This window comes from Macrosteles quadrilineatus, unplaced genomic scaffold (assembly GCF_028750875.1).
Source record: "Macrosteles quadrilineatus isolate MER2022 unplaced genomic scaffold, UCM_ALF_1.0 Scaffold_6__1_contigs__length_79288215, whole genome shotgun sequence".
In the NCBI taxonomy this organism is placed as follows: Eukaryota; Metazoa; Arthropoda; class Insecta; order Hemiptera; family Cicadellidae; genus Macrosteles; species Macrosteles quadrilineatus.
Window position 1 is genome coordinate 50,792,375 of NW_026542599.1, and position 20,840 is coordinate 50,813,214.

The window sequence follows — 20,840 nt, forward strand, 5'->3', positions numbered from 1 at the left end:
TCAGGTTGAAATTGTTTTAAGATTGGTTAAAAAAGAAAGAACTAGTAGTAAATGAAATGTTCTCTCGAAAACTAGACGGAACTTATCTGAAATCGTCTTCATTCAGCTGCATAACTCTCCAAGGGAATAGATGTTTAACCAATTTTACAAGTAACGCCAATGATTGTATTTAAACATATGGGATTCTTCAGGTAGTTATCCTCCAGCTGATTCATGACCCTGAGGACCTTGTAATCAGCTGATTATGACTCAATATCGTGAGGTGAGGTATGCTGTCACACGCCAGAGAAGTGGCACACGCTTGGCAATGACCCACTCATTGTTTACACACATAATATGGGATAGTAGAAAAACTTGGAATTTTTGCTAAATTATTAACAATAAACCCAAGGATTTCGTTGCAAAATTATTAGTGGTTAAGTTTCCATGAAGATATCTTTGCTGTAGTACTACTTTTGTTAGTACATATTCTTACTTTTCTTTATAGCCTGAATTTTCTTGACTATCCTGAGTGATATCTTTATTTTTTTGTAAATTCCCCTTGTAGCGAAATCGTTGTACATCGATGGTAGGGAATAAGCGATTATACCTATTACCTATAATGCTGTGTACTCGTAAAAATCCTCCGATTTTGATGAAATTTGGGAACTACTGTAATCGACTACGGGAAAGGAATTTTATAGGGTAAAAATAGGGGTTCCCATTTTTACCCCCAAAACATAATAATATTTAATATGCAATTTATTTCGTTTTTGTGATATTTTTGTAACATTGCATACCGAATTGATGCTTATTATAGCTTATAAGGAATACAGAATTATCCTTATTTCGATCAGAGTAGAGATACCTGAATTTTTAAAGAAAAATATAGGGTACTCAGATTAATACTTTAGACAATACTTTGTATAAATACAAAGGTAGGCAATGTGTAGCTGTGGTAAGTAAGGGATAAGGGGGTTTCTCTGGTCTGTGGTGATAGTTTCGAAATGAATATGATTACTCTACTTCTTCACTTCATTTTAGAGACTGCCAACATAACTCTCTGCTGCGATCTATAGCGCTAATACAACATGGTTCAAATTATTATACGACCTTGAAAATAATTGTCAGATTACTGTTGATTTGAAGTAGTGTTTTTATTATTTATATGGGTCAATCTTGGACTATGACACTATCGAACTTTTATCATAGTTTAAAGGAGTAGACAATAAACAAGTCTACTGCTTTAAATCTATGCTTTTATTAAAAAGCTAATGGTCTAAACTCTGATCTCGTTGCCATCTAACGTCAAACTTTTTTTAGACAGCATCATCAATTGATAGTCCAATAAAATATGGCATCGGGGTTTGGTAACGTTCTTGTCCGTAATCGAACCAGCGATCTTCAGATATGGAGGTGAACAGGCGAGGACTATGACCACTCGACTGCCCAGGCAATTTAGTAATGTTATTGTCATATAGAATGATTTGTTATGAACATAAACGATCACTTACCATCATGGATTTGTTATTGTTTGTAGGGACTTTTTTCATTAACCTTGTTTGGCCGAGTTCTCACAAGCCAGACAACCGTTCAAACTGTTTCACAACACAATAGACTTCCTAGTGTGAGAACAGTTCTTAACTGTAACTCTCGCACTAAACTGCTAAGCATTGTGTAATATACAATTATTGAACGGTATTGTGCATTGTGAGCTGAGAAAATAAATTGCTGATTGATTATTAGGTATCTTGTAAAATAACTCAACAATATGTTGACCGCTAACTCTTTTACATCAATAAAACTTGTATTAGGCACCTTGGGAAATAACTCAACAATATTTTGACCGGCAACAATAAGAAAAACTATAAGAACTATAAGAAAAACTAATATACACTATGGTTGACATGTCTGGGCCTAGATCCACTTCCCATAAACTAAACAACATTTGAGGACATCTAAAAACAAAATAGACCTTACCTCTGGCGTGGATTCTCAAATATTCTACTTGTGAGAATATAGGATAGGATAGAACAGATTGTAAAGTAAACATATAAAAAAGTAATTAACCATCTTGATATTATTCTAACCCCAGTAACCTCTTTTTCTCTACCTTAATGTCACATATAAGGAAAATGCCATACTCGTAATAAGATACTCTTAAAAAATTACCTATATCAAATGGGATACTATGGTTATCGGAACCAACGGAACGAGTAATCATGGTCGACAGGCATCAATTCTTAAATACGGAATTTTGTATATTGTGAGAACGGATTCTCTTAGCACATGACATGAAATGTACCCAATCGTGCTCGTGCAAACGTGCATATAATACACGCACGTATCGTGTATCGTCAGCAAAGATTATCGTATGCTAGACTGGTATGCGGAAGGTACAAGTATATTTCTCACGTCGCTCACGGCGTTCCTAGGTCTGGACCAGAGTTTATAGCCTAGGTTCAGGTCAAGGTCACTTCTAGAGGCTCACCTCGACTTTGACCCGACGACACTGTCCGCCCATCCCCGAGGTTGTACTCTCAGGACACCCTAAATTTATGTAAGGTCGTGTTTTGTGGCAAGGGATCAAATATAAACTTCATCGTCTTCTTGCGATTAAATATTAATGTCTTATAATATTTTTAAAATCATATTCCAACTATTATAAAGAAAGTTAGTCAGCATCACTTGAATCTTGAAAAGCAAATTCTGAAAAAATAAACTTTAGAGGGTGACCATAATGAAAGTTACCTTTTTGTTTACCATTCGTCCCACCGCTAGAAGCTTTACAATAACAACCTCATCAATCGTAAACATTGGTTGAGTAGGATGGTTGAAAAACGTATAGGCCTACTTAGAAAACCCTTATTGTATTATAGTAAATCGATAAATATAGACTTGAACACAACACTAGGGACGTGTTCTGGTAAAGGTGGTCTTAATTTATCTTCGTTGCCTACATTAGTTTTTCAAAACTGTTGAAAGTTTAAATGACTTCAAGTGAAATAAAAATGTAGAAATGTGTGAGAATGTTAAAGGGTAAAATAATCTTGTAACAGTAAATTTTTAAATGTTCATTCTAGCCCGGCAACTCAAGACCAAATCCAATATATAACTGGTTTATGCAGAATCAATTTAACTTATGAACGAAGCTATATTTATTTTTTTATGCTAGTAGCTTTTTGTGTACATTTAATTATTATGTATTGTTATTATTAATTATTAAATATTAATTGTCAATATTAATTATTAAATATTGTGTACATTTATTATTATTTAAGCCTGTGTCACACTACGCTACTTTACTAGCAGCTAGCGAAATAGCAGCTACTAAGTAGCCAATGTGACATAGGCAGTAGCAGCTACTAAGAGTAGCGCGCTAGTGAAATTTTACTAGCACGGAAAGTTGAACATGTCCAACTTTCCGTGCTACTAAACTGCGCTAGTGAGTCACGTGACCAACTAGCAGCTATCAAGTAGCGACTGTCGCCCAGTGTGACAGCTTCAATAGCAGACTAGCGGCTACTTGCACCACGTGCTGTCTGCCTGATTTGTTTATTCTCGTTCATTTTGAATAATTTCTGAAGTAATCATGAGTGATCCGAAGTGGGGTGGGGGAGATGTGATTAATTTTTTGAACCTGTATAAAAAATATCCGTGTCTTTGGGACATAACCTCTCTTGAGCTAAACTAGTAGTAGCAGCTAGTGAATAGACGCTACCAAAATAAGTGTGACAGGAAAAGTAGCTGCTATTTCAGTAGCTGCTACTAGGTAGCTGCTAGTAAGTAGCCAAGTGTGACACAGGCTTGACAAGGGAACGGTCTGTACATGTCTTGTTGAAAGGCAATGATCATTATTTACTAAGATTAGTTGTTGACCGTTAAGTCAGAACTATTTAGGGACAGGGTACTTGATCAAAATAAAAGAATAATGCCAAACCCCAAATTCGTACGTACATTTACGTTCGTTTGGTTTCTTGTAACTTATAAGACTAATAAAGAGCAAAAGAGATTCAATTACAGTACATTTTACGTAACGTTAAAAGGTACAGCCATAAACATGTCATTAAACCACAACCACACTGAATTCGATAACGATGATGTACGGTAACTTAGGTATAGTGTGAGGGTGAGGATATTTCCAACGCAACAGAAAGTAAGATGATATCGATATAAACTATTTCAGCCAACCGAAACCCCGATCAATGAAACTTCAGTAACTTCACAAAGTTCTGCAGCATTGCGTTCAAATATCCATAGAGAAATAACACATCTTTGTCCTCGTGCTCGTATTGTGTAGCAAGACACAGAGTAAGGAGAAAGGTTGCCGTTCGCTGTTAATTAAACTGTAATTGGGCTCAGTGGAATGTTCTTTCCGTCAGTTGGCTTTCCACATCCGGTCAGTGTTATCAGATAAGACCTGTGCTCTGCTCTGCAATTCTGTATTGTTCAACAGGAACCGGAAGTTAAATGTCTCAGCACCTTAATTTGTTACTCTGTGTTACTTATGTGTCCTCTTGGCCTTTCTTAGCACAAAGAAGAGAATACTTATTCAGTTAATTCCCTGTGGTCTGGTCTTAGTAGATGTGTAGTACCCCTAGGCCTAGACCTAACCTAACCTAACCTAACCCACTCTCTTAGATGTTACCCTCCAGTAATGAACAAATGTCATATACTGCTGAGTTCAAGGTCAATAGGTTCAAGATTTTGTTTTAAATTTATTTCATGTGTAGGCTTTTAATTTTATGTAAGTAATAATAACCTGAGTTTTTTAAAGGCAAACTAGCTAAAAGTATAAGAAATTCAAAAAGCCTAGTACATCAAAGGATGAGTAACATTAATATTCTTGTGAACCACTTTAAATACATTTCTATGGTTATTGGTTATGACACATTTTAATCAGTTGAGGAGTCATTATAGCTGTAGTAGCCTTAGTCAGCACATTCTGCCACTGTAGAGGGCAAATGAGGTAATCATTATTCTTGATAAGGTGTGAAATGATGAAGAGAAAGTTGTACATTTAATGTAATCATGACAAAAAACCCCATTGTTGTGAAGGATTATGTATCAGAAGGATCTTCCCTAGACACTATTTGGTTTGCAGACGGAATAGGACAAGTCACTATATTATATTTGTAATCTACTTGGAAGTGCCGGCCATATGCAATGTGGTAAAGTTGGCAGTTGACTCAGCTGTTCTTCATTGTCGAGATTTTAATTAATGCTCCTGGTTTGAGAAACAACTGATAATTTCACTTCATTCAACAATCATCTTGTTTATTATTCAGCTTAAAATGTGCATCACCCAGCTGTTGTTGCTGTATCAGAAGGAATGGTTGGTAGGCCTAATGAATGAGCTCATTCGAAATTTGTCATACCAGCTTGTTGGGCTGGTCAGTAACTTAACAACAAAGATACACATATAGTTAAATTAACTTAATTAAGGTTTAAGTTTACCTTGTCAAAACAATCCATTTGTAGTATATAACTAGCTGTGTACCTTTTACAGACGGGATCTTGTAGTTATAGTTCGGCCGCTTAGAAAGCGACCTCCTCTAGCATTGGTTTAGCATTAGCACGGAGGTCGTTTTCTATGCGGCCGAACTATAGTTGAAAACTTCTTATAATCAGAACAGCAGTTGGTTTGCATATTTAGTGTGCATTTTTCCAGATATGCAGGCAAAACTCTGTATGCAGCACTGTTTCAGGGTCTGTTTCCCGGTTATCAAAACTCAAGTACGATTTGACACAGGCACACACAGAATCTCCGGTTAGCCACATGAATGATGCTTAGAAATTTAATTTAATTTACAGTTAGTTACACATTATTGCACTTGTGATTAATAAAATCCGTTGTGTAAGGCATATAATGTTTTTAATTTCACTTGGTTTTGGATTTTCTTACAAAACGTGATTGGAAATGGTTGCAGTATTTGTAAACAACATTTAATGTAAACATATCCAGTGACAGCTAGAAAAAAATCGTCTTTATCCAAACAGCTGTTTGTTACTTCATAGATGTCGTATTCTTAAAACAGATGAGTATTTCATGAATGACATATTATATGGTTAACATTAAGAGAAAACTTGAAAAAATCGCGCAAAATTGGGCTTTTGAACGTCCATTATTTTATTTAAAAAGTAGTGAGGTCATATTTTAATGGCTAAAGACACTCTTCTTGTCAATCCAGTGAATAGAAAAAAACAATTTGAATCCCAATCGATGCTCTCGTTTTTCAGGAGAAGGTTGCGTAAAATGTTTTCTGGGCCATGACAGACAAGCCAGACGGAAATTGAGATAAGACTTGTTTCAGCTTCTTTAATGCATAAAACAAAGATAAAACGTAAAAATAAAAAAATATATATAATTTTGAGCAATGTACAGACAAAATTCTAATTTGATTCATATAGATTCACAGCTGTTTCGTGCTGTTGGAAAAAGAGCTCATCATCAGGTCAGAATGTTTAAATATAATTCCTCAGGGTGGAGGCATCATTAGAACAATGGAGGTATGATCTAGCACAAAAAACCTGTAAATACTTCAATTGATCGTTTTGACAGACATCTGGTAACTTAAACCTCTATAAGTCTATTTGCTTGCATATTATCGAGTGGCCATCAATATTGAAATTAAAAATAGATAATTCACACAATTTTTCACATACCTTGCTTTGATATTCATACCTTAAAATACGCAGGTACACAAAGTGTGCTATAATATGCAATTTAAGTGATTAATTTAACTTTCTGTTCCAGGAGCCTTGTATGACATTGTCCACCCGGTGCTGCCGTCCCGTCACCGCCGCACTCCCACCACTCCACACCAGCTGCTCTTGGATGCTCCTGTACTCCAGAAACAGTTCACCCTGGACCTCCAACCAGCAACTTCTCTCCTGGACCCAAGGTTTGCGCTGGTCAGCCGCTGGGGCAACCGGTCAGAGCAGCTACCCATGGACCTGGTAGAGACGGACTGTTACTTCACCAGTGTTGGGGAGGAGAGGGCAGCAGTTAGCGTCTGCGGAGGGGTGGTGAGTGGAGAGTAGTCTTCTTGAGATTCTTCAACTCTGTGACTAAAATCTCATTTCTACTTAAATAATATTATCTCTGATTATTTAAGTGTATAATATTTTCTCTGGCAACAAAGGGTGGATTAGGGAGGGTGCAAAAAGACTAAGAGGTTAATTAATGAAGTACAGGTAAGAGAAAAGGATGGATTAAGAAATGCTAGAATTGGATTAAGAAAATATTAGTAAACAAAAGGGATGGATTATGAATGTTTGAAAAGAGAAAGGGATGGTTTAAGAATGTTTGAAAAGAGAAATGGATGGTTTAAGAATGATTGGAAAGATAAAGGGTGGGTTATAAAGGGATTGATTAAGAAAGGGTACTGTACTAGGAATTTACTTAAGTTTGGATATTTATTGTACAGTACTTTTAATACTTTTTGATGAAATGGCGACCATACAAAGTAGGTATTTTAAGCCAATATGAATGGAGATGAGTGTAGGATGAGTGGCTATCTTGTAGTCTTGTTAGTGACTAAGGCCGACATACTCCTTAGACACAGCTGTTAATTAATAGCCCATACAGCTAATGGCAACTAAGGGACCTACATTTTATAGTGGAATCCGAACCAAATTTTTGCCTTGGTATGTACGAATTGGTCTAAATATCAGGATAGTACTGCGGATAGTCGTAGTACTCACTCGTGCGGACGTTAATCCACACCAGAGAGTATGTCATCAACAGTGCATGCGTATAAATATATAATGATTGTAGGCCTATTGGTTTTATATATTTTATATGATCCAAGCACTGATTTATAAACAAAGTTGTCTCATTTTCAGAGAGGAGTAATTAAACCACCAGGAGATGAGTACTATGTGATAAACCCACTGCCAAAGAGGTTCACCAAAAGGTCGTCCGACCGATCTTCTTCTTCTCCTCATGTGATAGTCCGTAAACACATCAGTCATTTCCACACGGACCTAAACAGAGTGAGATCTTCTAGTCTGAACAGTGGAGACTCGTTTTGTGGAGTGAGATCGGAGGTAAATGTGAAGGGGTTTTATCAAGTTGGAGACTTTATATCTTGGAAATTTATGTAAAAAATATTAAAAAACTATTTTGCATGAATCGCTAAAGCCAAAAGGCATAGGTGGCTACTAAAGGGGCCATGGTCTCTTCCCCCAAGAACTTATTATTATAAACAATATTAAAAATGTGATTTTATGATTTTGAAAATTGATTTGATATAAATACCAAACAAATACCCAATGCCTGCAATGCACAGATCTAATTGTGAAATGTTACCGAAATACTTATTGTTGGAGAGGGGGGAGTAAGGGAAACTCAAAATGTTTTGCAATCCCTCCGTTGAGTTCATAGGAGCCTCTTGGCATTCCGAAGCTGAAAACATTATGTACTATTAATTTTCATTGTAAAATATATCAACTTTAAATTTAAAAAAATTGTTCTTTGTTAGAATCTGGAGTTACAGGGAAATTTTCCAACGAAAAAATCCTTGTGACTACTTTAGTAATGGGGTTTTGGTTTGTTGGGCATTAAGGAAGAGAAAAATTCCCCCACAAGGAAAAGGGGAGCGGGCACAAATATCTCTTGGGCCCGTAACATGTCACATGCAAACTACAAGCCATCTTCTTGTGACTTCTTCATATAATTGTGCTGTCTAAGCGATGTATAGATGCGTGCCAATAGAAGCATTACAGTCTATCATCTTTAGTCTCAGTGCAAAGTAGAGATAGTAGTGATTTGGGTGAACAAGTGTCTGCTGCTCTGAAGGTGGAGGACTAACCTTTCTGGAACAGCAGCATCCTACATTACCCAGAAAACGTGGTTCAATCCAGAATTCACAAGAAAATCTTTTTTGGCAAATTTCCCCTATAGGGAATAAGGTTCTGAGGTCTCTAGAGGCCAAAAACACCATCCGTTCAAATTAATTTATGAATGTGTCCGTTAGCGTGATAACTCGAGCAAAATCATCTGATTTTGATGAAATATGGTACAAACGTGTAAACCTACATTATTCGAACTAGTTCGCGAACCAGCATGATCGGACTATGGGAACAGGGGTTTATGGGGGGTTTTATGGGGTAAAAATTGGTTTTACCCATTTTGACCCCAAAAACATAAAATTTAACAATTTCTTTCCAAACCATTTTTTAGAGCTTATAAAAACAAATAATTTAGTATATTGAAGCGTTATTATGCGCCTAATAGTTACGCAGAAAATTCCAAAAATCTGTATTTAAAATTCCCATGTTATTCATAAGGAGTATAAGTAAACTGTTGTAGTTTGCTTGTTTATGAACATATTTTGATCAAATTTGGAAAATGCATTCATTTCATACTAAACTATTAACATTTTATAAAAAACACCTTTATACCCTCCCTGTTGCAGCAAATCTAAGTACTCATTAAACTAATGTTATTTAAATAGGGAATAAATGTGATATTTTTAAGGAGACATTTGAATGTAAATCCAATCAGGCAAATGGAAATTCGCTTAGTCTGCAGGTTTGCTGTGGCGGGGGTATTTTTTAGTTTAATGTCCCTTGTTGCAGGCAGTGCCTATCCATAACACAGGACGTGTGAGGCGAGCAACCAACTCGCCTGTTCATGTAGAGACTGCTGTCTTTGTAGACAGTGACATGTTCAACCTCATGTCCAACAACTTCCCCACTGACACAGAGCGAGAGGTCGTCCGGTTTGTGTTAGCTATGGTTAATGCTGTGAGTAAACCAAATATCTTTGTAAGTAATGGTTCAAATTTGAGTTTTGATGATTCAAATAAGTTCAAATAAGTGTTTTAATCTAATAATATCATTACTTAGAACAGAACCTAAGGTACTTCGGTTCTAATCATCGTATCATAGGTTATAATTTTACAAAAAGACCTCTTGCGGTCTATTTGGAGTGGTTTTAAACTAAATGGTGGGTTTACAAAACCACTTAAGAATTAAGCCTCGTACATTACAATATCTCTGGTAATGGTTATAACAATGTCTGGATTGTGGATGCACCTTTTACTGACAGCCAAAACCATAAAAAATAAGATTCTATAAACTCTACAGCTTTGAAACCTGAAATTCATAGCTCAATGACAAATGGCATCTGAGTCTGGAAACGATCTCCCTTGGATTCGAACCAGCGACCTTCAGATTTAAAGACGAGCACCATACTTACTTGGATACTTGGATACTTGGAGAATTCCCACTGGTATCGCATCAGCGACGTGGTCGTCAGGTTTTTATACATTTCTTCATATATATTTATATAGATGGATTCATTTCCTCTTCAAGATTGTACATGGCCTAGACATATATCTCATCAACACTGTAGTAGGCCACTTGACTTAAGAATGTTTTTAGCAGGTTCTTGAATTTGTTGACAGAGGGCTCTTGTGTGATGTACTGAGGCAATTTATTGTAAATTTTTATACTATTGAAGTAAGGGCTCTTGCTTGCAAGGGTGGAATTTACTTGAGGTACATGTGGATTTGTTGCTCTTCTTGTATTGTAATTGTGGACCATGCTGTTTGTTACAAAAATATTGGGGTTCTTCTTAACAAGCAATGCGGATTCCAATATAAAGAGGGACGGAAGTGTGAGGATGTTCAGTTCTTGGAACAAAGGTTTACAGTGTGTCCGTCTATGGACTCCACATATTCTTCTAATTGCACGCTTTTGAAGGATGAAGATGCGTTTTGCCTCACTACAACCACCCCAAAATACCAAACCATATGAGATTATGCTATGAAAACAGCCATAATAAACCTTAAGGAGAATCTCGATGTCAACCAGCTTTTGAAGTCTAAACAGCAGGTAGGTGACAGATGACAGTCTGGGCGCTATTGCATCGACATGTGTTCCCCAATTAAGGTTCTCCGTAATGTGTAGGCCCAAGTATTTGGTTTCACTACAGGTTTCAAGTAGCACCCCGTCCAAGGTCAATATCGGAGGTGGTTCAGGCTTCTTCCTGTTATAAAATTCCATTAATTTAGTTTTACTAGAATTAAGGACCAGATGATTTTTGCTACACCAAGTTGACATTTCAAGCAAGCCAGTTTGGGCGTTTTCAATCGTGATGTTCCGATTTGGGCTTGGGACTAGGTGACAGGCGTCATCGGCAAAAAGCCATAAATTTCCAGATGATATGGAGCCAGGCAAGTCATTCACGTATAACAGGAATAGGATGGGCCCAAGGTTTGATCCCTGGGGGACACCGATGTTCAGAGCTGGTGATGGAGACGATTTATATGTCCGAAGGATGTTGTCAGGGCCTCTGTGCTTCAAGGATACAATCATGTGCCGATCTTTAAGATACGATGAAATCCATCGCAGTGGGTTTCCAGAAATGCCAAGCGTTCGCAGCTTATCCAGAAGGATCCTGTGGTCAAGAAGATCAAAAGCCTTTGTCATGTCGTAAAAGAGACATAGTAAGCTGTCAGATATGTCAAGGTGGTTATACACTTCCTTTAAAAGGGCAAAAATGGCATCACAGGTAGACATGTTTTTTCTGAACCCAAATTGGTTATTTGACAAGATGTTATTTGTTTCAATAAAACTTAGCAATCTTTTAAGAAAAATAATCTCAAAGATTTTACCAAAACAAGGCTGGACAGAAATAGGCCGGTAGTTACTTGCGTTAAGAGGATCATTTTTCTTAAATACAGGGACAACCTTTGAAGTTTTCAACGAATCAGGAAAGCAACCAGTTTCAAACGACTTGTTAATAGAGCAGGCCAATGCTTCAAAGATGTTTTCATTGCAAAGTTTGAGAAGGCTGCATGGGACTTCATCAATGCCAGAACTTTTTTTTGATCCTATTAATAAGACGACTTCACGAACCTCAGACGCAGAAGTAGGAGACAGTACAAAGCGACTCGCTTCGAGATCAGTGGGCAACACAGGGGCTACATTATCTTTAGCCAACGTACATATTTCCTGGTGAAAAGATTTACAGAAATAGTCTACTATTGTCTGAGGATTTTTGACTTCCACGTCATCGATCATAAGAATCAGGTTTGATTGGGTCTGATACTTTTCATCGCACAGTGTACGGACCACTGCCCAAGATTCCTTGCTTGTGTTTTTGGAATTTAATATTTTGTTACCAAAAAAGGCCTTTTTTGTTTTGTTAACAAGTGCAGAGTGGTGGCGTTTAGCTGCGCGATAAGCATTTTTTCCATCGACAGAACAGTGAGGCGACCTAGTATTCCAGTACAGGTCCAAGAGTGCTTCATGCGACTGCGATACCTCATGACTGACCCAAGAAGGGCTATGTTCATTCTTTGTATTTGAAGTAGACACAGGGAAACTTACATTAAAAACATACATGAACGAATCGTAGAAATGGTCAAATAAATCATTAGAGGTGATATTTCTTAAATTAGGTTCTGGCATCCAAGCTTCATTGTTAGATAAAATTTTGAAGGCTTCAAAAGTCGAGGCTGTAAATTTCCTCTTCACTGTCTTATTTACATTTCCCTCTCCAAAACGTTCACACAACAAGTGTACTGATAACAAATGGTGGTCAGAAAAAAAACAGGTTTGGCACTGGAGGCACGAAACATATGTGCAACACACGAGTCAACAATAAAATAGTCAAGCTGAGTTATACAATCAGGTGTTACTCTCGTTGGACCTTTAAATATAATGTTCAGGTTATTACATTCTAACAAATCCTGAAGCAGCTGACTTTCCCAGGATCTCTCAAGATTGTTTATATTTAAGTCAGCGCAAATAAGAAGCGGGATATTAAACTTATCTCTGAGGGTAGAAATCAACAAGTCAAAACGATCAATAAAATCAATCACATCAGCGCTGTTGGCAGTCCCAGGCCGATACAATACCACAACAATAATTTGGAACTTGTCTAGCTGCATTAGTCCCAAACAGAACTCAAATACACCTTCAGAACAAATGTCTTCGTCAATAGATAATGTCATCGGCTTAAATTTAAGCCTAGAGTCAGTTTTAAGCAACAGAGCAACTCCACCCCCTACTCGGTTAGGTCTAGAATATTCAGAAATGGTTTTGTATCCATTTACTTTAAAACAATTCAGCTTAGATTCATTAAGCCACGTTTCGGCAACACACAATACTTCAGGGTTCTCATTATGTAACAAAACTTCAAGGTCTTCTATCTTGTTAAAAATAGACCTAATATTTAAGAAATCAAACCTAAAACTAATATCACAGTTTTTTTCCGCCCCAAGACAATGTGGGTTGGGGCTTACGTCCCGTTTTTTGGACCATCAGAAGTCTTAGAAGTAGGCCTAGGCCTATCATGTTGTTCAAGGTTAGGCCTAGTACTGGTCCTGTGACTATTAGTTCTAGGAGTCAAAAATTTACATATAAGTATTCCCTCAGGCCAGAGATTGCTATCCAACAGCTTGTCAATAGAGTCAGAAGGTACACCTACCTTAAAAGATGAGTAACCCTGGTACTTAGTGGGAAGTTGTTCACACTGGATTTGAGAGTGTTCAATAGGACACAAGTTCCTTATATACTCAACTAGGCTTTCAGGTTTCACACATGGGTCAAATCTTGATAAAAACACCCAGGATTTCCTCTGTGCCACAACAAGAGGTCCAGTTTGTTTGGCTTTGCCAATTATAGCTCGGTTTCGTTGCACTTTAGATTGAGGACGAACTGGATTTGACTTCTCTCTATCACCACGACAATTTACATTAATCCTTTTCTTCCTAGTCACTTGATTCCAATTGCCATAACCACTCGGCTACCCAAACAATTAATTTTCTGTGACTTTAATACAAATTTTAAATCATACTCATTAGTTACAGGAAGGGGGTAGACCATCCTGTCCTACTTCACAACAATGCTGCAACTAACTACTACTTATTAACACCACTATGACCACTATGATTAAAAACTAATTATTTTAAGTCAGAATTTGTCACTTTTAACACTCAAGATGATTTGACCATACTTCATGAGTTTTAAAAAGATTTCAAACAAAATATAAATACATCTGAAGCCATTGACATTTAGATACTAATCCAGTCATATGTTCTGCTTTATCAAAGGAAATTATCAGATTCCAAATCTCACAACATAGGTAGGGTAGGCCTAGTGAAAGCATCATAGGAAATTCCAAAGATTTTTTAAACAACACTCTCGCAGGCATAATTTGCAAAGTCCTAATTTTTCCTACAGGTTCAACTGTTATACCACGATCCGTCATTAGGACAGCCAGTTACGTTTGTGATGAAGCGTTTAGAGATCCTACACACAGACCCGAGTGGCTTGGTCCGCTACCACGACATTGACAAGTTTCTTGGTAACTTCTGTGCATGGCAAAGGGAGGAGAACCCCGTAGATGATGCAGATCCTCTGCATTGGGACCATGCTCTCATACTCACTGGGCTCGACTTGTTTGTACGCAGCAAGAACGGAAAGTTCAGCAGCCAGGTTGTAGGTGAGTTGTTAAAACTGTGACTCGGATGTTTTTGCTTTACTGGCTAGGCCTACTTTCATTGAACTGGACATTTTGACCAGATATCTTTCAGGCTAGCCAAGGGCTGGATAGTTGGGAATTTATAGGTTTGGGGTTTCCATGTCTTTTTAGTAATGCCAATATTCTGCTATGTTGACAGATTGTGTTTAGGTAAAAATTGGGTTCTGAGTTAATTAAACAGTTTAGCTTAGAAACAAGACTAACCCACAAATGATTGTTGCTGTAAGAAACTTAAAGTCAAATAGTTTTTATATTATAAAGAAAAATATTGCAGTTAATTAATTGATAAGCCTGAGCTCAAAAACTGGTTTCATATCCTTCTACCATCTACATATGAAGCCTAAAACCTTGCTGTAATTTAACAGGATTTAATTAGCCCATTAAAATGCATCTTCTGTCTTCCGTTACAACATTTACTAATTTTCAGTGAATCTTAAGCAAAGGTGATCAAATGGGGGTGGGAGTTATTTTTTATTTATTGGGTTGAAAATAGGTAACTAGCATTTGAATTGAATTGAATCAGCAGTTGAATCAAATACCTGAATCAGATACCTGAAATGAAATACCTGATGTTAATGCTTAAAGCTTGGCTAACTCCCCAAAAAACTGGCATTGGACTTTCACAATTCCAATAAGACTACTGATTTAGATGTCCAATGAAGAATAATGAATAGCTATTCATAGCTGTCAGTAGTTCTCTTGATTCACAGAGAATACTTAAAGTATATGACATTATTATATTTATTTAAGAAATCACAAAATAGTTGTGTTAGTTGTGTTTGACTATTGTATATTGTTAAAAATCAGGGGCCTCGCACAACAATAGCTAGGGTCTCGAAGGGTTGGTTGTGAGTGCGTGGCACTATTCGGATTCCTCGAACACACCACAGACAGAGAATAGACACATGTCATCAGTGGACTAAGTCAATAGGCTCTTTGACATCCACGTAGAAACTTCCAGAGGGAGGTGTAAACAGCTTTATCTGGAGGTACAGTACTAGGATTCTCTAGAAGGTTCCTCGGCAAACCTATATAAGGGACCGAGGAATGATCAGAATTTTCCCGTGATTACAGAAGAAGATGATAATGTCTTCACAACCACAAATGAACATGATTTTTTCCGCGATCGCGCAAGACGATGATGATATCTACAGAGCCGTGAGGGATGATCAGAATATTGCTCAGGATATTTGGAAGAAAATGATTATGTCCACACGACCATGGGAAACAGTCAGAATTTTGCGGCGATCCCGGAAGGTGATGATGATCTCCACACAACTGCGGGTTATGATTATCATTTTGCCGCAATCGCGGTAGACGATTACTATGTCCAGTGTCCACACGACTGTGGGAGACAATATAATGATTTCTTTACGTCCACGAGGGATAATCAGAATTTTTTCACAATACCGCAAAACGACGATAATGTCCAAAAGACCGTGGAAAAAAATCAGTACTTTGCCTCATTCACGGTAGACGATGATAATCTCCTCACCAATCAATTGCAAATATAACCACAATTTTTTTTATTTTCCAATTTGTTGGTGCCCCCCAAAAAGCCAACTGCCTCGCGCCCTAGGCACGAGCCTACCTTGCCTATTTGTTAAATCAGCAATGGTTTAGGTAGGCTTAGTTAATAATTAGGTGAATGTAATTACTGTGTTTAAATAATATTAGTGTAAAATAAATACCCATTATTAAATTGCCAAGTTTTATTGTAAAGAACCAGTAAGCCCGCAACAATATTATATATTATATATGTGGTTATATATGTGGTTGACAGGCCTAGCACCAGTAGCTGGTATGTGTACCCCCACCAGCAGCTGTACAGTCAACGAGGGAAGACATTTTGAGAGTGTCTACGTTGTGGCACATGAAATAGGACATAAGTAAGCTCTAATTTTATCAGACACCTTTTGTACCAATCACTTTGAATAGTGCAAGTCAACTTTATCCTATAGTTGTAAAATTCAAAGCCTGTTTTTATGTGATTCATGTTGGTTTCATTTGAGTTTGCTAATGTTTATTAAACTCAAATTCTTTTCAAAAATGAAATAAAATTGGCCTAATGGATGTGAAGGACTTTTATTGATAAATTAGAGTGAAGTCAACAATGTTCTACAAGCATGTAAAATAGGCTATAGCTTAAATTATAGACACTGTTTTGAATATTGTACCTGTAATAAATAGCTTCTACAAATTGAAATTACATGTTTTACAACTTGTTTTTGAACACAGGGTATACTACAAAGAAGTTTAGACGTTGATTTTATATCACTGGCCCATTTATGCACTGAAGGCTTTAATAGCTACTTACCTTACAAGAGTAGTAAGAGCGTTTTTACATCACACAGGTGAATGTTGTGCAAGGAGCGGAAGCGAGTTGCATAATTTACCTTAGTGATGTAAACACGCTCTTGCGTAACGTGTAGGCTAACATACAAGATTTTACCTGACCCGACAATATACAGGAGGTTATGAGCAATATTTTTTCGTATTTTTTCGTAATCGCCTGTTTACGAACAATATTTTTCATTACCCATTTCACTCATCTTCTAACAGTAACGTTCATTTACAACCAAAAGCTAGGTTAGGAAAATTCTTCATAACATAACAATAAAATTCAAGTGCACAGCTTTTTTCTAGCGTTGAACACCGTTGGCTACATAGAGGTGTATTTTTTAAGTTAAGCACTCGATGTTATTTAAATGGGTTTCATTCTCACCGAGTTAGTTTTTTTCAACTTAACATCACTCGAGAAGTAAAGAAGTTGTATACATTACGCTTGGGATAGGGAAGTTTAACATGGCGGGTTAGGTAAAACTTTACACAATTTTTATAAATTATGTAAAAATGTATAAAAAGGTTTACATAATTTAATTGATTTATTATTTTTGAGTGTTGTGTAAGGGAAATTAAATTACTTTTTGGTACAGAAGCAGTTAGACATTTTATTTTACCTAACCCGCCATGTTAAACTTCCCTATCCTAAGCGTGATGTATACAACTTCTTTACTTCTTGAGTGAAGTAAAGTATTAAAAAACTCACTCGGTGATGTAATGAAATCCATTTAAATAAGATTGAGTGCTCAACTCAAAATATATACCTCTATGGAGCCAACGACGTTCAACGCTAGAAATTATTAGAATTGTGCGCTTGAATTTATTGTTATGCTTTAAAGAATTTTCCTAATCTAGCTTTTGTTTGTAAAAGAATGTTACTGTTAGAAGATGAGTGAAATGGATAATGAAAAATATTGCTCATAACCTCCTGTATATTGTAGGGTCAGGTAAAATATTGTACGTTACATGTTACGCAAGAGCGTGTTACATCACTTAGGTAAATTATGCAACTCGCTTCCGCTCGTTGCACAACATTCACCTGCGTGATGTAAAAACGCTCTTACTACACTTGTAAGGTAAATAGCTATAACAACACTACCTACTAGTTTCTATTAGCAAATTATTCGTCCATTTAGTTGTAATCGGATTACTCACCGGTACAATTCCTGGATAGGAATATTGGAAAATGGCGGACATTTTTGAAAAAAGTAGAAGTACTAGTAATTTGTTTTAAAAATTTTATTCAAAAATTGTTGCTGAAGTTCCCCATTTAAGGTTTTCTCTAAATCTGACAGTTTCTAAAATACCAACGGTGAATACATTATTGTAAATTTGATTTGTTTGTGTTTAGTCTAGGCATGAGACATGACGGCCCTCTAGCAGACAACAACTGTGACCCGACCAGCTACCTCATGTCCCCCACCCTGGGCAGTGGCAAGATAACATGGTCTGAGTGTAGCAGACATTACCTACTACAGTTTCTCAGGTTGGTAACTAGTAAGCTAGGCATGAGACATGATGGTCCATTAGCATACAACAACTGTTACCCGACCATCAGCTACCTCATATCCCCCACCCTGGACAGTGGCAAGATAACATGGTCTGAGTGTAGCAGAGACACTGTTTCTCAGGCTGGTAACTATAAGCATAAGCTAGTCTCGGCATGAGACATGACGGACTTTGGCCACGATCGACAACAATAACGTTTCCATGATCACGGAAGACGGCAGTTATATGTTTCCGAGACCATGATGATGATCAATATTTTCATTCCTAGTATTTTGGTTGTGGGGAAGAGTAAGAAAAAAGATATATAAACATCTATTAATTGTTGTTTTGTAAACTCTGAACTTGTTTTAGGAGCCCACAGTCTCACTGCCTCATGGATCATAATGACCAAAGCCAACTTGATCATTCTAGCCACGGAGCTCTGCCTGGAGAGAGGTTCGATGCTGATCAGCAATGTACGTATTGTCACCACAAATTCTACCTTGATTTGAAGATGCTCATAAAGCCTAAACCGTATCCAACAAGGTTACTTTGAAACCAAACTTACATATAATAATTTAGTATGCAGAGGCGGATCCGGGACTTTATTGAGGGGGGGCAGCACTTAAATTCTTACATATTGTTTGGAGAAAATTTTGCCATAGGTCATAGGTAGCCTATCAACGTAAATATGTAAACTTTATGTGGGTTCAAAATAAAACCCATTTTTGCAGTTGAGTCCGGTTTACTGGAACTTGTAAAAAACCTGAATTGGTGAAAACCTTTTATGTTTGTTGGTTGTTTTGCAATAATTTTGCCGCGATCATGGAATACGATAATCACCGCGATCACGGGGGACATGAAGATTTTGCGAAACACAATGATGATATCTTTGCAAATTGCAACCGTGGTAGGTGTTCAGGGTTTGTCCAGATCACATGAAACTATAATGAGTCTTGGCGTTCACGGGGATGTTCAAAATATTTCTGAAATCAAAAATTATTACATACTAGACCTACGTGATGGATAAACAATTTTTATATCCGCAGGGGGGGGGGCCCACGTGGGGCTGGGTTCGTGACTATTAGTATGTCTCATAATTAAGTTTGTGAATGTTCTTTGAATACATATTACATTTTCATCTTTTTCATTACCGGTACTGTTAATGTGCTTTCTCATTCTTTACTCGACAGTTCCTTTCCCTACACCATCGGCTATCTTAATTCTCTTTTCTCCACACTTCTATTCACCTCATCTAACTAATTTCTTCTATGTCTTCACCTCAGTCTCATTTCTCTTATCACCATTATCATGGAACCTCTCTCTTCTTGTATTCTTTTCACATGACCAAACAATCTAAATCTTGCTTCTCTTTCCCTATTGTGGTGTCTTCCTGCCCTTCTTTTGATTCATCTTAAATACATCTCTCTAGTTTTGTTGTGCATGGCAGAACAACTTTTGAATCAAAAGATTTTTCTTCTCAACCCTTTACATTTGGCTTGTTATTTTTTTCTGAGGTTCTCTCCCTATTTAACAATAAGTTTCTTACCTTCATCACATTGTAGGTATGTTGAAATACGGAGCTGGAAGCAGACATGCGTCTTCACAGCCTTTACATGACCTATGTCGAGATCTCCACTGCCATCGTGATAGATACACATGGACCTCCCATCCAGCTCTGGAAGGTACAACTTGTGGCACTAACAAGGTATATTTTCAACAAGACTCACATTATTGATCCTTTCAAGTTTGATTTATTTACAAAATGAAAATAAGCAGCTCAAATAGACTTCATTATGAAGGAATGCATTGAAATGGGTTGTTGAACTATTAGGGCTAAGAATATATAAAAATATTTATATAATATTAGCGTTTAACAAAATTGTATTTTTTTCTAAACGTGTTTTCTTTTAATAGTTTTACAGATTGAAAATAATTTATTTTTCTTAAGGTTTGTCATTGTGTAGTAAATTCCAATAGAGCTGGACCTGGAAACTGAGTGTTCCTTTAGTAATCCAGTATCAGTTTGTTCAGTAGCTTTTTGATCCTTTTAGAAATCTGATCATTTGGCTTTTCATGATCCTCACAGTATCGAAACTATCACATCAGTCAATGCTCATTCTTCTTGGCCTTAATATCCGCTCTCTGGCGTGTCGGTGTGCTATAAATCTAATCTTATCAAGACTGCTTTTTATTGTAGTTTAAATTGATGAATGAAGAAATGTATTCATGTTAGGCATATGTACCCTACAGTGGTGCCGCAGTGGACGCTGTGTGCCCCGCAGTCTGTCCCAGCTGCAGGCGGGCCCGGTGTCAGGACAGTGGGGGCCCTGGGGGCCGTACTCTGAGTGTGCGTCCGGCTGTCTGCAGGGGGAGCCTAGTGGGCTGGGCCAAGGCAGCACAGGCATCATGTTTGCATACAGGCAATGCAACAGGTATAAATCTGTAAAGTAGAAATTAATGGATACAAGAAAAACCTATGAGTCATTCAAATAATATATCTATACAATTAATAGGCCTACAAGAA

General features: G+C 37.1%; 1 protein-coding gene across 1 annotated transcript in view; it reads left to right on the top strand.

Moving 5' to 3' along the window:
* LOC128997522 (A disintegrin and metalloproteinase with thrombospondin motifs 6-like) overlaps window positions 1-20,840 on the top strand; it is a 32,579-nt gene that overhangs the window by 10,943 nt on the left and 796 nt on the right. The window contains exons 3-11 of the mRNA XM_054423162.1: window positions 6,737-7,008; window positions 7,828-8,031; window positions 9,565-9,732; window positions 14,182-14,443; window positions 16,266-16,371; window positions 18,177-18,311; window positions 18,686-18,789; window positions 19,879-20,021; window positions 20,567-20,748. Of these exons, the coding sequence (XP_054279137.1) occupies window positions 6,737-7,008; window positions 7,828-8,031; window positions 9,565-9,732; window positions 14,182-14,443; window positions 16,266-16,371; window positions 18,177-18,311; window positions 18,686-18,789; window positions 19,879-20,021; window positions 20,567-20,748 (1,576 nt within the window). The remainder of the gene's footprint in view (window positions 1-6,736; window positions 7,009-7,827; window positions 8,032-9,564; window positions 9,733-14,181; window positions 14,444-16,265; window positions 16,372-18,176; window positions 18,312-18,685; window positions 18,790-19,878; window positions 20,022-20,566; window positions 20,749-20,840) is intronic.